This window comes from Abramis brama (genome assembly GCF_963993115.1).
Source record: "Abramis brama genome assembly, chromosome: 18".
In the NCBI taxonomy this organism is placed as follows: Eukaryota; Metazoa; Chordata; class Actinopteri; order Cypriniformes; family Leuciscidae; genus Abramis; species Abramis brama.
Window position 1 is genome coordinate 33,571,573 of NC_139980.1, and position 15,042 is coordinate 33,586,614.

At 37.0% G+C, this 15,042-nt stretch overlaps 1 protein-coding gene across 2 annotated transcripts; it reads right to left on the reverse strand.

The window, feature by feature from the left end:
• Positions 1 to 977: 977 nt before the first annotated feature.
• drc5 (dynein regulatory complex subunit 5) lies at positions 978 to 9,129 on the reverse strand. Of its 2 annotated transcripts, XM_084091943.1 has the most exons (6): positions 9,107 to 9,129; positions 8,688 to 8,866; positions 7,493 to 8,061; positions 5,140 to 5,589; positions 2,500 to 2,587; positions 978 to 1,409 (listed from the first exon to the last, which is right to left on the reverse strand). In XM_084091943.1, exons 2-6 carry the CDS (start codon positions 8,854 to 8,856, stop codon positions 1,387 to 1,389), a joined length of 1,299 nt encoding a protein of 432 aa, XP_083948069.1. In that variant the 5' UTR covers positions 8,857 to 8,866; positions 9,107 to 9,129; the 3' UTR covers positions 978 to 1,386. The 2 variants fall into 2 exon arrangements, with proteins under 2 accessions (XP_083948069.1, XP_083948068.1); XM_084091942.1 differs by having other exon boundaries at positions 978 to 2,587.
• Positions 9,130 to 15,042: the final 5,913 nt, after the last annotated feature.

Consider the following 15,042-nt stretch of genomic DNA (forward strand, 5'->3'; position numbering starts at 1 on the left):
TTATCAGTTGAAAAACAGGAAACCGAGATTAAAAAAAAGTGTTCTTTGATTAACAGGAAAGTTCAGAAAATTTAACTTTTGATCAATTTAATGCATCATTGCTGAATAAAAGATTTTTAAAACTCTTATGGATCCCAAAGCCTTTTACCAATAGTGTCCATTAACACCCATTTTTAATCATCTGATCAGATCCCAATGGATCATTTTGGAACACCATTTTTATTTCTTGTTGAATAAGTAAAATGCGTTTAATGTTCACATTAAAGTATAAAGCGTTGCATGATGTCCGACAAATACTGAGATTCATGTCATGATCTGTATGTACAGATAAGCTTGATGAAAAGGACAGCGTCTTTAAACTTCAACTAACAGTGATGAAGCGGAGTGGGAAACAGCTGATCAGCATTTCTACACTGAAGACCTTCAACACACCTTTGACACTCAACAAACGTCTTGCTAATCATGAGCTAATTCTCCTGCGGGAGTCACATCACTGACAGTCTGTCATGCACAGCTGAACATGAGCCAAACACACTGATCTTACAGGCGATGACCACAACTATAGCGATAACTATTAGCGTCCACACCAGCGCACAATATCGTTCTGGGATGCGCTTCCCGAAGCCGGTTGCAAGTTCCGTCATTCAACTGAACTTAGTTGGATAGTTGGATAACGATGCTTTTGGGAAACGCAGCCCTGTTTATTCTGAGAGCCGCTGCAGTTTTGGCGTCTGTCGCTTTAAATGCTCGAGCTCTTTAAAGCAGGATGGATTCTGATTGGCTGTCGGTGTTTTTAATTATTCATCAGCTGGAAAAAAATCCCTCTGAAAGTGATTTCGTTCCTCTGTGCCGTCACCGCCCAGCTAGCAAAAAGTCGTCTATTAGATGTTGAATAGACGTAAATCTTCAACGTCTACCGTATTTTCCGGACTATAAGTCGCTCCGGAGTATAAGTAGCATCAGTCAAAAATGCGTCATGAAGAGGAAAAAAACATATATAAGTCGCACTGGACTATAAGTCGCATTTATTTAGAAATTTATTTCACAAAATCCAAGACCAAGAACAGACATTTAATCTGGAAAGGCAAGTTATTCAACTACACAGTAGCACACAGAACAACAGGCTGAGTAGGTGTCCGGTGTGTTAACACAACACACTAACAGTTATTCAGCTACACAATAGCATAAAGAACATATACCTGGGAGGCTGAATAGGCTAAATTAACATAAGCCAGTGAGTCCAACAAGCAAGTTACCAGTAAACAAGTTCACCAAGCACCCGCGATCTCATTCCACATCACTGAATTTTCTTCATCCTTGGTGTCGCTTCTGAACAACTCCGCCATAGAGCGCCCTCTCGTGGCTGTAGACGGTAATGTTTTCATCTCAGTGTCGCAGGACCAGCCAAACTATGAAAAAAAGTGCGACTTATAGTCCGGAAAATACGGTAATTACGACTTTTCAACGTTGAAAACTGGTCGATCCTTAACGTCTTGATGGAATATGTAAAACTCTTTACATTTATTTGAGATAATAATGAACATGGTTTGGTATTTTGTTTTTCTCCGTTATTTTAGCATGTATAACAGACTTAGATGATCAGTTGAAATCACGCCGTAAACCAGTCCACGGTGGACCGACTTATTTTCAACCATATTTCAACGTTGAAAGACGGTAATTGTTTACTGGGTGTTACAGTTGTGGTGTGAACTCTGCTATTCTTTTACATTTAGAACTATATCTTTATCATTATCGTTATAGTTATCATCCTTGTTCTTGTTTGTGTATTTCCATTTAAATGTAATGTAAATACAGTCAAACCAAAAATGATTCAGACACCAGATATAATTTTTGATATTGTTTTACTAGTGTGTGCAGGACACTATAGTACATTTATGTAAGTGAGGAGAGCAAAATAAAGTAAACTGTGACATATTATACCCAAAAATTCTTCATACAGTGACTACCAGTAAAATTTATACAAATTGTGGACAAAAAATGATTCAGTCACTTTGACCTGACCATGTTTTGCTGAAGTGTTTTTTCTGTAATTGCTAATGCTCTTTTTACACACAGACTGAACAAAATGAAGCATTGCTTGGTGATCGGTTGAGCTAAACTGGTATTATCTAATTGTGTAGTTAAATTTAACAGCTGACAGATATTCAACATAATTCATGTGTGAGACAGTCTAACAGAAGGACGGACAAAACCAGTCAAATATCAACTAATAACTCATATTTAATACCATTTTCTAAACTATAGCGGATAAACTGTGATAATGTGAGAAAGGTGTCTGAATACATTTTCATTGTTTAAGAATAATAGATCTAGTAAGAGTAATTTTGGTCATTTTTTAATTAGTTTTCAGTGTTTTCCAGTGGCCAGTAATGATTCCCTGGCTGACTCTACTTTGGCACTGGGATCACAGCTGCGATTGATTTTTGCGGGCAGCCTGGACCTGATTGGCGCGGAGAGCCTGAGCGATGCAGTACTCACTGTCCTGACCCACATCGGTCAGCCGGATGTCACACTCCAACACACTGCTGTTGTGGGACATCCCTTCCTCCAGAAGCTTTCCGCCGTCCTGTAGCAGACACACACACACACACACACACACACACACACAAATCAGAGACATAACTGTGAGAGAGGATCATTAAATAAGTCCTAGGGTTGATTGATTTCAGTCAAGACTTTCTACTTTAAACTAAAGTGAACAAGAAATGGCATTTGCTTCCAATAAAACATGTTAAATGAGAAAAATAATAGACGAGACTTGATTTTATCTATCATAAGCGAATGTGAAGGTAAAAAGAGCTCAGTTACATGAGTGTAAAAGTTAAAAAAGACAACATTTCACCACAACCAAATATTAAACAGTGGAGAACTGGCGATTTATTAAGACTTACACCACTGTTCAAACATTTAAAGGCTTTTGAAGGAAGTGTTAGGCTCACAATTTATGTGATCAGAAATACAGTAAAAACAGTACTATTGTGAAATATTATTATAATTTAAAATAGGTGTTTTCTATGTGAATATATATAGTAAAATGTAATTTATTCCTGTGCTGTATTTTCAGCATCATTACTCCAGTCTTCAGTGTCACATGATCCTTCAGAAATCATCCTAATATGCTGATTTGCTGCTTAATCATTCATTATTATTGGTGCTCAATTATTAATTTTCTAATATGATGATTTGATGCTCAAGACATTATTATTATTATTTTTAAGGATTCTTTGATGAATAGCAAGTTCAAAAGAACAGCATTTATTTGAACATTTATAGAAACATTATAAATGACTTTTGATCAATTTAATGCATCCTTGCTCAACAAAAGTATTAATTTCTTTAAAAAAAATCGTACTTACCCCAGACTTTTGAACAGTATTGCATAATTTTCACATTGTGGATGTTAAAATGGGCACTGAACATGGAAGGAAGTATCCAAGCCATGGCAACACACTAGGCGTAAATTACTACGTTTTTGGTATTATTGTTAAGCTTTGCTGCATAAAATGATTTAATAAATGAGAAAGGCTGCATTACGACTAGATTCAATATTTTAACATTAACCACTAACCCACATGGCCTTCGCGACATCAACTGAAAAAAGTAATATCAGAAGCATTTTGATGAAAGAAAATCATCCATAACATTAACTTAAGACCCGAAACATGTATCAAGAAAGCTAATTTTGATTTTATGTAATGCTTTTGATGAATTCATCTCATTTTTTATTTTTTTTTAATGATCAGACCATCATAATTCATGACTTTGCATCAGATTTGATGGTTAATGCTGAATATCTCTCCTGTAAATGGCATCGCACTATCCGAAGGTTGAAGTACTCCGATGACGAAGCACAGCTGCAAACTCTACATTTCACATTAAGATCTCTTGACTGTGCAGACTAATGCTTCGGGTGTGCAGCACCAGAGCTCTTTCCGGAATGAGAGGCAATTGTTTGAAATATGATTTGCCTTGAAACAGAGATGGGAGGAGCGGATAAATGCAGGAACCATTTGGACGATCCGTCCCAGGAGAGAGGTAATCCCCATCCCACATGTCTGTGTGTTAGCGCACATCTATCCTGCTGCCATGAATAATTGAACGTGAACGACAGGGCTGTATCGTTTCATATTCACCTCTTTACAGACAATTAAATGCTTTAAAACAGCCTTTGTTTTTCATTGAAAGAAGAAAAGGGAATATTAGAGACAGCAAATGTTGCAATATGATGCTGGGGTTTTAGTGGTGGTTTCCAGAATGTTCCTACTTGTTACGGTAATTTGTTTTCCACTTGTCACTATATAAGATTTATTTCCACACATTTTAACTTCCAGGAAAGGTCTTAATAAACTGCAATAATTTAATGCAAAATGTGATTTTTGTCTTGTTTTCCAGTACAAATATCTAAACATTCTTAAATCAAGATACATTTACTTGAGATGCAAAATAACAAAATATTGAGTATTGTTTTCTGAATATTTGATCAAAATTTTGTGAACTTTATGCCAAAACTGAGAGAAAATATCTACGAAAATAAAAAATGAAATGTTAGGTTAATTTTCTAACCCCATTGGCAGATTTGTTTTTGTTTTCTTGTTTTATAAATTTTTTCTTGTTTAATTTTGACGCATTTCTCAGAAAACATCTTGTGTTCTTGTACTGAAAAACAAGACAAAAATACTGAGTATAAGAAAAATCATGTTTTTTTCTTAGCTAAAGAATGTTTAGATATTTTACTGTAAAACAAAGATAATACAGAATATAAAATATAACCAAAATACAGATGCAAAATAACAAAATATTAAGTATTGTTTTCTGAAAGAATTATAAAAATTAAGTGGTGCTAGAAATGAGAAAAATATCTGCTAATGGGGTAAGAAAAAATAAACCTTTAATTTTACCTTTTTTCTTACCATATTGGCAGGTATTTTTCCTGTTTTAATTTTTATTTAATTTTTTCCCCTTGTTCTTGTTTAATTGAGCGTCTTGTTTTCTTATATTGGAAATGTTTGGGATTTTTTTGTGGAAAACAAGACAAACTCACTTTTTGCAGTGTTCTATACTGGTTGAAAAGTTTTTAGATGAGAATGTGTTAAATTTCCTATTCTCAGGTTTACTCACGATTCCCAGTCTGTTGTTGGACAGGTTTAGGCTCTTGAGGGTCCAGTTCTCCACCAAAGCCTGAGACAGCGCCGCGGCCGTGGGCTCTGACATGTTATTTCCCCCCAGGTGAAGATTCTCTAAGGTCTTGTTCACGATCAGAGCCTGACCCAGAGCTTGACCCCCTTCATCCCCGATGCGGTTGAGCCTCAGGTTAAGGGACATCAGCGTGGCGTTTCTGGCCAGAGCATGAGCCAGTGCCTGAGCTCCTGAAGCTCTTATCTGGTTGTTGCAGACGACCAGCCTCTTCAGCTGACTGCGGTTCAGAAGCTTCCCGATGGCCCGGGCTCCGCGGTCGCTGATGTGATTATGTGAAAAGTCCAGCTCCTGCAGGGACGGGTGATCCAGCAATTGACTCACAAGCATGCAACACTTCTCATCGTCCACCTTACTGCGATGGATCCTGAAGACCTGGTGAGAAAAGTTGGAATTTAACAACCAAATGTCAAGACAGATGCTCTGACGAATGCCAGGGGCTCTCAAGCAGGACAAAATAAGCACCATAAAATGAGTCCATGTGACGTGCGTGCTATATATCAAGCCTTCTGGAGTCATATCATGATTTTGTATGAAGACAAGGCATAAATGTAAGATGCATATACTACTTTTATGATGTTTTCATGTCCGTCTTGGAGCTTGACAGTTCTTGATCACTATATGCTTCATTTGTATGAAGAAAACGGTGTGAACATTCTGCTAAACATCATCTTTTGTGTTCCACAGAAAAAAACTGAGGCTTAAAGTCCCCCTGTAGTCAATCATTTTATCCCTTAGAACTCATCTTTGATCACCAAAATGACATAAAAAAAAAAAAAAAAAAAATCCTTGGAAAAAAATGGGTCATGCCTTAAAATATCTTGAATGTAACTCGACACCCTTGCCTCATTTACTATGCGTAGCTCTATGAATATGCAAATGAGCCCCGCCTCCACTCACTCACTCAGCTCAGAGATCCACTGGTTGACGATCACACGTTGATCTGATTGGTTACAAGGTCGTTTGTGACGTCAGAAACACCAGCGATTTCAAAGCGTGTTTTTGAGACTGTCTTTGGTTCACTGCAGTTTTAAGGAGAAAATACTCAGCAATGGTGTCGACTTATGAATTTACACATGGCTTGTCTTAAAGCATATTAAAAACACCAGACATATAAACAACATTAAAAGCTGGATTTTCACCACAGGGGGACTTTAAAGGGTTATAAAACCACTGGAGCCACATGGATTCATTAAATTATGTCTTTACTACCTTTCTGGTTCTTGAAAGTGGTAGTTGCGTAGCTGTCAATGGAGGGACAGAAAGCTCTCAGATTTTATTAAAAATATCTTCATTTTTGTTCTGAAGATGAACGAAAGTCTTACGGCCGGGGTTGGAACGACATGAGGGTGAGTTATTAATGAGAGAATTTTCTTTTTCAGGTGAACTATCCCTTTAAAGGGTTAGTTCACCCAAAAATGAAAATTCTGTCAGTAATTACTCACCCTCATGTTGTTCCAACCCCGTAAGACTCTCGTTCATCTTCGGAACACAAATTAAGATATTTTTTATTAAATCTGAGAGCCGTCTCACTCCTCCATAGGCTTCTAAAGACGTTATAACTTGCTGACCCAGAAAATGCATTAAAGACATCGTTAATATAGTCCAAGTGACTACAGTGGCTCAATCTTAAGTTTATAAAGCGACGAGAATACTTGTTGTGCGCAAAAAACAAACAAAAATAACGACTTTATTCCACTATTCATTTCCTTCTCTCTGGGCCTCGAGTTAGTGTTTTAGCGCAGCGCGTCTGTGTTGTACGTCACACGCATCACACACATGACCAGCGTCGGCCATTAGTGAGCCTACGTGTGACGTGCAACACAGACACGCTACGCAGTTATACTACGTGAAAAAACTTGAGGCCCAGAGAGAAGGAAATGAATAGTGGAATAAAGTCGTTATTTTTGTTTGTTTTTTTGCGCACAACAAGTATTCTCGTCGCTTTATAAACTTAAGATTGAGCCACTGTAGTCACTTGGACTATATTAACGATGTCTTTAATGCATTTTCTGGGTCAGCAAGTTATAATGTCTTAGAAGCCTATGGAGGAGTGAGACAGCTCTCAGATTTCATCAAAAATATCTTAATTTGTGTTCTGAAGATGAACGAAGGTCTTACGGGGTTGGAACAACATGAGGGAGAGTAATTACTGACAGAATTTTCATTTTTGGGTGAACTAACCCTTTAATGTGATCCTATATTTTGCATAGCCTATAAAAGGTTTCTGAAAACTGAAGAAAAAGAAAAAAAACACTAATAATAACAATAACTGAACCTGTAAAGTCTTGCAGGAATTGAGGGCTTTTGCCAGGGATTCACAGTCTCTGAAGGTGAACTCAAACAAATTCCACTCAAAGTTCATGCCGCATCCTTTCACTCCATACACCACGCTCAGCTCTTCCAGGTTCGGGAGTTTGTCGAGCAGAATCCGGAAATCAAAGTGATCAATGGAGGGTCCTTCACTGCCCATATCACTGGCACAATCCGAACGATCGTCCTCGTCGAAGCTGGGCGGCTCTTTGATGGGCGGCAGCAGCTGAGAGACTTTAAGGCGCTTCACGTAGTTTCCACACAGTGGCACCAGATCCAGGACGGTCTTGGTGTCGGTTGCATCTGGGATGAAGAGTTCAATGATGTTCTCTAGGTGACGCTCGAAGAACATGCGTTTCCAGCTGTTGCCGTATGTGGAGACGTCACAGAGATGCCAGCGACCTTCACAGCAGCGCTTCCAGTAGCTCTCGTCACTGATGAGGTTTGCGCTGACGGTCAAGGGAAGAGACGCTGGCAGTCGCTGGAGGACATACGCTTTATAGTTGGCCGTGAGTTCATCCAGAATGGGGTTCTCTGCAAAATATTAATGCACAGTACAGGCTCGTGTGCAAACTGAGAACATCCTTTCATTAATGGCATCTGCAAACAATTACAATACACTCTCAAAAAATGGCACAAAAGCTGTCAGTGGGGCAGTGCCCTTTCAACACCTTCAACATTTCTCACATTATCACAGTTTATTCGCTACAGTTTAGAAAATGGTAATAAATATGACGAAATATGATTTATTTATTTTTTACTAGTGGGTGCAGGACACTATAGTTCATATGTGACCCTGGATCACGTCACCAGTCACATGTCGCACGGGTATATTTGTGGCAATAGCCAACAATACATTGTACGGCTCAAAATTATCGTTTTTTCTTTTATGTCAAAAATCATTAGGATATTCAGTAAAGATCATGTTCCATGAAGATATTTTGTAAATTTCCTATCGTGAATATATAAAACATTTATTTTTCTGAGCACAAAAACGAACATAAATGGACATCTTTAAAGGTGATTTTCTCAATGTTTAGATTTTTTTGCACCCTCAGATTCCAGATTTTCAAATATTGTCCTATCATAAAAAAACTGACCCATGTGACTGGTTTTGTGGTCCAGGGTCACAAATGATAGGCTACATTTGTATTGTTTACCTTCAAAGTGTTTTATAATATGCTGTAGGCTGAGTGTTGTTAGTGAAGGAACCAGTGCCAGCGACCAGTCTGGATCCTCCGCGATGAGGCTGCGCATTTTCCGCCCGTCAGCGACTCTTTTCGCCGGCATCATTTCCCTGGGTCTCCGTGAAGACTGACTCTGAGACATACCGCTAAAACTGACAGAAAACAACTCCTTTAACCATCAGAGACAATAAATATGACTCATAACATAAATATAAAATATAATATTGCTGGAGAGGTCAACAACTTTTCTTGATGGACGCAATTGTGTATTTACTAAGCGAGTTTTCCCGTTAAAATAGTCGATAATAATGAATAAAATAACGAATTTGAATAGAATATACATTATATTAATTAATTAAATAGTTAAACACTTCGAAATGTTGACGACTTACTTTCAGTTCCTGTGTAACATTTGATGTTACCATGGTAGCAGAGACGTGCTCGCGCCCTGGTCTTGCGTCACTTGCCGCTGATCACGCGCTTATGTGATGTGTGAAAACCGAAAACAAACAGCCTCACACATGATTAAAATAAACCATTATCCACACCATCATTACACCATGTAAGACAGAAGAACGAGGGATGTCAGTCTAAAAGTTGAGACGCATATAGAAGATAAAGGCACAAAAAGTTCAAGGTCTGGGAAATGTATGGCTATTTTCTCTTAGCCTTTTATCTAAAATAATATTAAAAAAAAGTAAAGTTTCATATTTTGACATAAAACACAAAAACAAATAAATGTTTTGTTTAATAATATATATAAAATGTCATGCACATGACAGATGACACTGCACAGATTGTAATGTGATGATTCACATAAGTTAATTTATTTCTGCATCACATAAGAAATAACATTTCAAATTGGTTTTGCAGTTCAAACAAGCCCATGAATTCACTTCAAAGACATGCAAATCACTGTGAATGAGGGCATCACCTCATGCAAATGTGGGGCAGACCATGCAAATCATAATCATAATAATAATAGCTACATTTTATTTATAAAGCACCTTTCCCATGCTCAAGGGAGATAATGAGTAAACATGGCATCAACAAGATATATACATACATAAAGCCTATATTTACAAATCATAAAATCACCTAATAATATGACACAATTATATTATCAAAGAAAGAAAACTGCCTTTATAACAATACATGCATTATGAATGAATGATCATTTCTAAACTCCGCTAATTGAAAATGTGTATGGAAACATCACATTTGAAAGATGATTGACACACATCTGAAAATGAGGTCAAACTTCAATGCAACATAGTGTCCTGAATCTGACCTAGCACCTGCACAACGTGGATTATGGATTATGTCATGAATAATTTATGATTAAAACAATTTCATTTCATAACACACTTTGCATAACAAATCTGCCCAATGTAGTAAATAGTATAGTGAATCAAAATGTAGTGAACCATTAAATATGTATAATTTATATGAACCATTATACATTACTTAAGTAATTGAGCTGAATAATGACACTAATGTTTTCTTCAGAGCTGATTTATAGCTGAATAGAACTGGGGTACGTTTGCATGACAACGATGTACTAAAAATGGAAAAGTTTTTCATTTGCATTTTTCGCGTTTTAAGGCATGAAGACATTTGTTTACAAGGAAAAAATGTTTAAATGTCATTTTAGTGATCAAAGATGAGTTTTAAGGGATAACATTATTGACAACCAGAGGACTTTAAAACCCGCTTCCTGAGGGGCCATTTACACAACACACCGTTTTCAACTAAAAAGGGAAACTTTTTATGTGTTTTGGCTGCTCATTTACACGACAGCGGAGTTTTGGGGGTCTGAAAACGCAAACTTTTGAAAAAGATACTGTTATCGTCTCCACACGTAATACACATGCGCATGACGTCACCATTCTCACAAATTTGCTTTTTGTACAGAGACGATACTCTTTACACAGAGACTTGAGACCCAAAAACTTGGGTAACACTTTATTTTACAATGGCATTGTAAGTGCCACACACGTGTACACACGTGTAAGTGTTACAGTTACTATAGTAATAACTATAAATGATGCATAATAACATGCAACTAAACCCCTAAGTACATATAGGTGCTTCATACTCAGTAACAAAGACACCTTAAAATAAAGTGTAACCTTGCACTTTGAAACCCCCCCTTTTTTTCTTTTTTTTATTAAAGTTTGCATTTTCAGGCTGCCAAAACACCATTGTCTTGTAAATGCATGGACAAAACACATAAAAAGTTTTCAGTTTCTAGTTAAAAATGGTGTCGTGTAGAGAATTAGTGAAGAAAAGTGCTTGATTGTCATACAAAAATGTCAAAATGCAAAACAATGCATGGCCCTAAAAACAGGCTTTATTTCCTGTATCCAAAATGCAATATTTTTTCCTTTTGATTTTGGGATGAAATATGATCAACGCATTTTCGAAAACTCAACCAGGTACAGGAGGAGTCACATGGCTCACATGGTTTTGAGACAGAACTAGACACAGAGCAAATCACTATATGCATCAGTTCACATTGTGCATCTTGTTTTAAAGAAGAGCGCCTAGACAAACAACTGCATAATCAGCATTAACCTCCAGACCTTCATTACGCTTCCGTCAACCTCAGCATGAACAACTCCAGATCAACTCGAGATGTGACGCTCGACTGACACCCTGAAACTGCTGAGATTTCAGTCCTCACAAATACTCGTCCATATTGCCCTAAAAGCTAATGTCATGCTTCATCAGGATCCTTGTTTTAACAGCAGCAGCAGCCCTAAAAACACATCAGCCTTTTTATAGCAAACAAACAAAGCCAAAGAAGGTCCAGGTTAGAGATTTTAACAAACCCATAACCTTTAGTGTAAACTAGCATGAAGCAGTTATGTTAACTAAAACCATTATAGGGTAACATGAGGGAACATGCCCTGCTTAAGAACAATGCATTTACCAAAACATTTTGCCAATTTAGAACAAAATGTCAAATTATTCAAAGAGACCATCCTAATCCAATACTGGGGTAAACTTTTACAGAATGCATAAATGACTTTTGATATAAATCCTATTAATATATATTTAAAGTGTCAAAAATACTAAATCAACTATTCTATTTAAAATACAATTGACAATTTAGTCAAATAATTGAATAACGATGTCAGACAAAACAGAATCCCAGTAAAAGAGATTCATCTAAAAGGTAAAATTATTCTGTGACTTCAGGCATATGAATATTTTACATAACTGCTCATATTTTAATTGAAGATGTGTTATAATAGCAACACTATGAATGCAAATTGAATGATTTCACTCATGAAAGCGAAGATTTAACGAAAGCGAAATGTCTGAAATGTACATCTAGTTCATGGAGAACTGAATAACTCCATTAATTACAATTTTAAATTAATAACACAAGCAACAACATGCCATTCTAGGCCAGTTCTGGGTGGCGCATCTTACCCCACGGGTCTAATTTTATACTTTTACTTCAAACTATAATTTTTACTCCACAAATCTAATAACACTGATGTGTCAACAAATTCATCATTGACAAATAGACACAAAATACTTTAATATTAAACATAATACAATGTCAAAGACCACTATTTTCCAGACACAAAATTAGACCAATTAACCTCACCTGTTTCGGCTGACTAAAATCTCACAAATGTTGATATTCAGATGAAATGACAAAATTTAAAATAGCGTAGCCATTCTTAAAAAGTGCTGAGATGAGTTTTTGTGTCATCTATGGTCTGGAAAAAAAAAGAAAGGTGGGTATCTTACCCCAACATATAGCCTATAGTATCTCAAATGTACTAAAATAACTGTACAAAAAAAAAAAAAAAAAAATTCTAAAATGCAACTAAATCTAGTTACACTCTTAAAAATAAAGGTTCTTTTGATGGTTTCATGAAGAACCTTTAACATCAATGGAATGCTTCCATTTTACAAAAGGTTCTTTATAGTGGCAAAAGGGTTATTTTGATTATTAAAATGTGCTTTCACTAAGAAGAAGAAAATATTCTTTTTAAGAATTGTGCACGGAAACGTTCTTTGAGGAACCAGAAATGTTCCTTCCCTGGAATCGCTGTGAAAACCCCCTTTCGCAACCTTTCTTTTTAAGCGTGAGCTGATTCAGAAAAAGCAAATGAAGAAGATATCAAGGTCTGAACATTAGCCTACAACCTCAACCGCACTCACGCGCTTCTCACGGTGTGATCATTTCATTGGAATCTTCCTAGAAAGAGATCGAGTCACTCATATTGCGGCACTCCTGTATTAACTACCAATGCAACATGACAAGCAAGAGAGAGAGAGAGAAAGAAGTGAGTGCGAGAGCGTTGCTGACGCGCTTCTCTTTACGACACATCAATGGCAAGAACGCAAGAGCCAAGCCCCGCAGCGGCCCGTCACTGTCATCCCAGTGCAATCCCACATGACAACACACACGCTTCCCAAGTACTGAGTACTAACAGACTGGAATGACGCGACGAAGAGCTCGAGATGTTGGCGGTGAAGCGCGCTCTTCATGCGCCCAGTTGGTGAATCACCGCGCTGGCGCTCCACAGATGCTCGTGCCGTTTACTCAGATTCTGTGCTTGCAGGAGAAGTAAACAGTGGTGAAGTTAAAGGGTTAGTTCACCCAAAAATGAAAATTCTGTCAGTAATTACTCACCCTGAATAAAAACAGTGATACGCAAACGTATACGCAAGCGCGATGTGAGGAGAATATGTTGAGTTCATTCAAACCGGAGCGATTTTGTGTGTTTTTGTGTTCGTTTGGGTGATGGTTTCGATGTTTGGAGTGAGAACTGTTACTGAATGTCAAGTCAAAAGTCAAAGTTTGAGATCTGTGAGGGGAATTGATGTGTTGCCATTTTTATTTTTACCTTTAGCCTATGTTGACATTTATCTTTGGCAGATTGTTTATTGAAATGTATTGAACCTTCATATTAACCCTTTAATGAGAACTGATCTAATGATGATCTATAATAATTTTATTGCAATTAATGCAGCTATGAGAAATCAAACAATGTTTAGATTCATATGGACATATAATGGTGTAGTTATTTACCTGAGTGTCATTCATGTTTTTGTATTATGTTCATATTGTGAGCAATAACAGTATTGTCTTTCAATAGGGCAGTTATCATATCCTGACTCAAATAATGTGTTTCTAACAGCAAACACTCAGAATAAAGTGAGACGATCTGCTGACGATCCTGAATGCCTTGTTGAATGAGTGTTGATAGTCTGAGGCTCATCAATATTAACAGGTCTGCTGAAAACACTCTTTATTTCATGTCAACAGTCTCTGTTTTCACCTCATTTATTATGCTAACGTCTTCAAATATCCTGTGAATGGCCACTTAAAGCTCATTTCTAAAGGGAGATGCTGGAAAATATTTGGGATGGGAGGGGGAAAGTAAAGTATTTTGCATGCATTCCCTAAGCAAAACTTTTATATTTGCTATATTATATTTGCTATAATATATTTTTTTATATTTTTATATTTATATTTTTAGATATTTGCGTTCCCTCACAAAACCTGTTGTGAGCTCGGACAAACACGTCCAGTGTTTAACCCGCACGTTAACAATGCACTGTTCATGGAGTTCAGTAAAGTTGGCAATATATTCACAGATCTGAACTTCTGAACTTCCCGAATCAATAACTCTCGAGCTAAATAAAGAAACTCTTTGTTGAAACACAAATGCCAGCTATTTCCAAATTATCTCTATGAGCAGCGGAGAGACGCGTCCTGAGGAAAGTATAACCCACTACAAAAATCATTAACTTCAATGTTAAACACTGTAGTGTCACCGAATTCAGTTTACACATCAATGGTCTCCTACTGGTCATACTACAACACTTAGTTTGATAAAATGTGCTTTTGCATATTTTATACTATGAAAAATATTCAATAACTTCATTGTAACACACCAAATTAAGTTTACTGCTACTCATCACACATCACTACTAAGCCCTTAGTCTCATGTTCACTGCTTAAAACACATGTATGTAGGCTATTGATTACATTTGAAGTAGGCTATAGGCTAAACTGTATGTTCAAGACTGGATTCTGGGTTTGCTTTTGCAAAAGCGCTTGGCTTTGTTTCTTGGATAATAAAGTTTATTTTCTGGCATCAAAACCCCAAGAAGTGTCATTTAGTTTAAAAAAAACTCACTAACTGATATGTTTTTTGGCAGAGAAGCTCCTCCCATAGCAATTCATCATCTGTGAAGCTCCTCCCACAGCAGTCACATGGTCAGTGAAGCTCCTCCCACAGCAATTCCCCAATAAATGCTGGAATATTCCAGCTACAAGTGAAGAGCATCAAAG

What these genes read in the sequence shown, in the direction of transcription:
- drc5 (XM_084091942.1), bottom strand. Translation starts at nt 8,856, where the DNA reads ATGTCTCAGAGTCAGTCTTCACGGAGACCCAGGGAAATGATGCCGGCG. An exon ending in TATTATAAAACACTTTGAAG is followed by an intron (nt 8,062 to 8,687) that starts GTAAACAATACA and finishes AATATTTTGCAG; the next exon opens with AGAACCCCATTCTGGATGAA. An exon ending in CCAACAACAGACTGGGAATC is followed by an intron (nt 2,588 to 5,139) that starts GTGAGTAAACCT and finishes TGTCTGCTACAG; the next exon opens with GACGGCGGAAAGCTTCTGGA.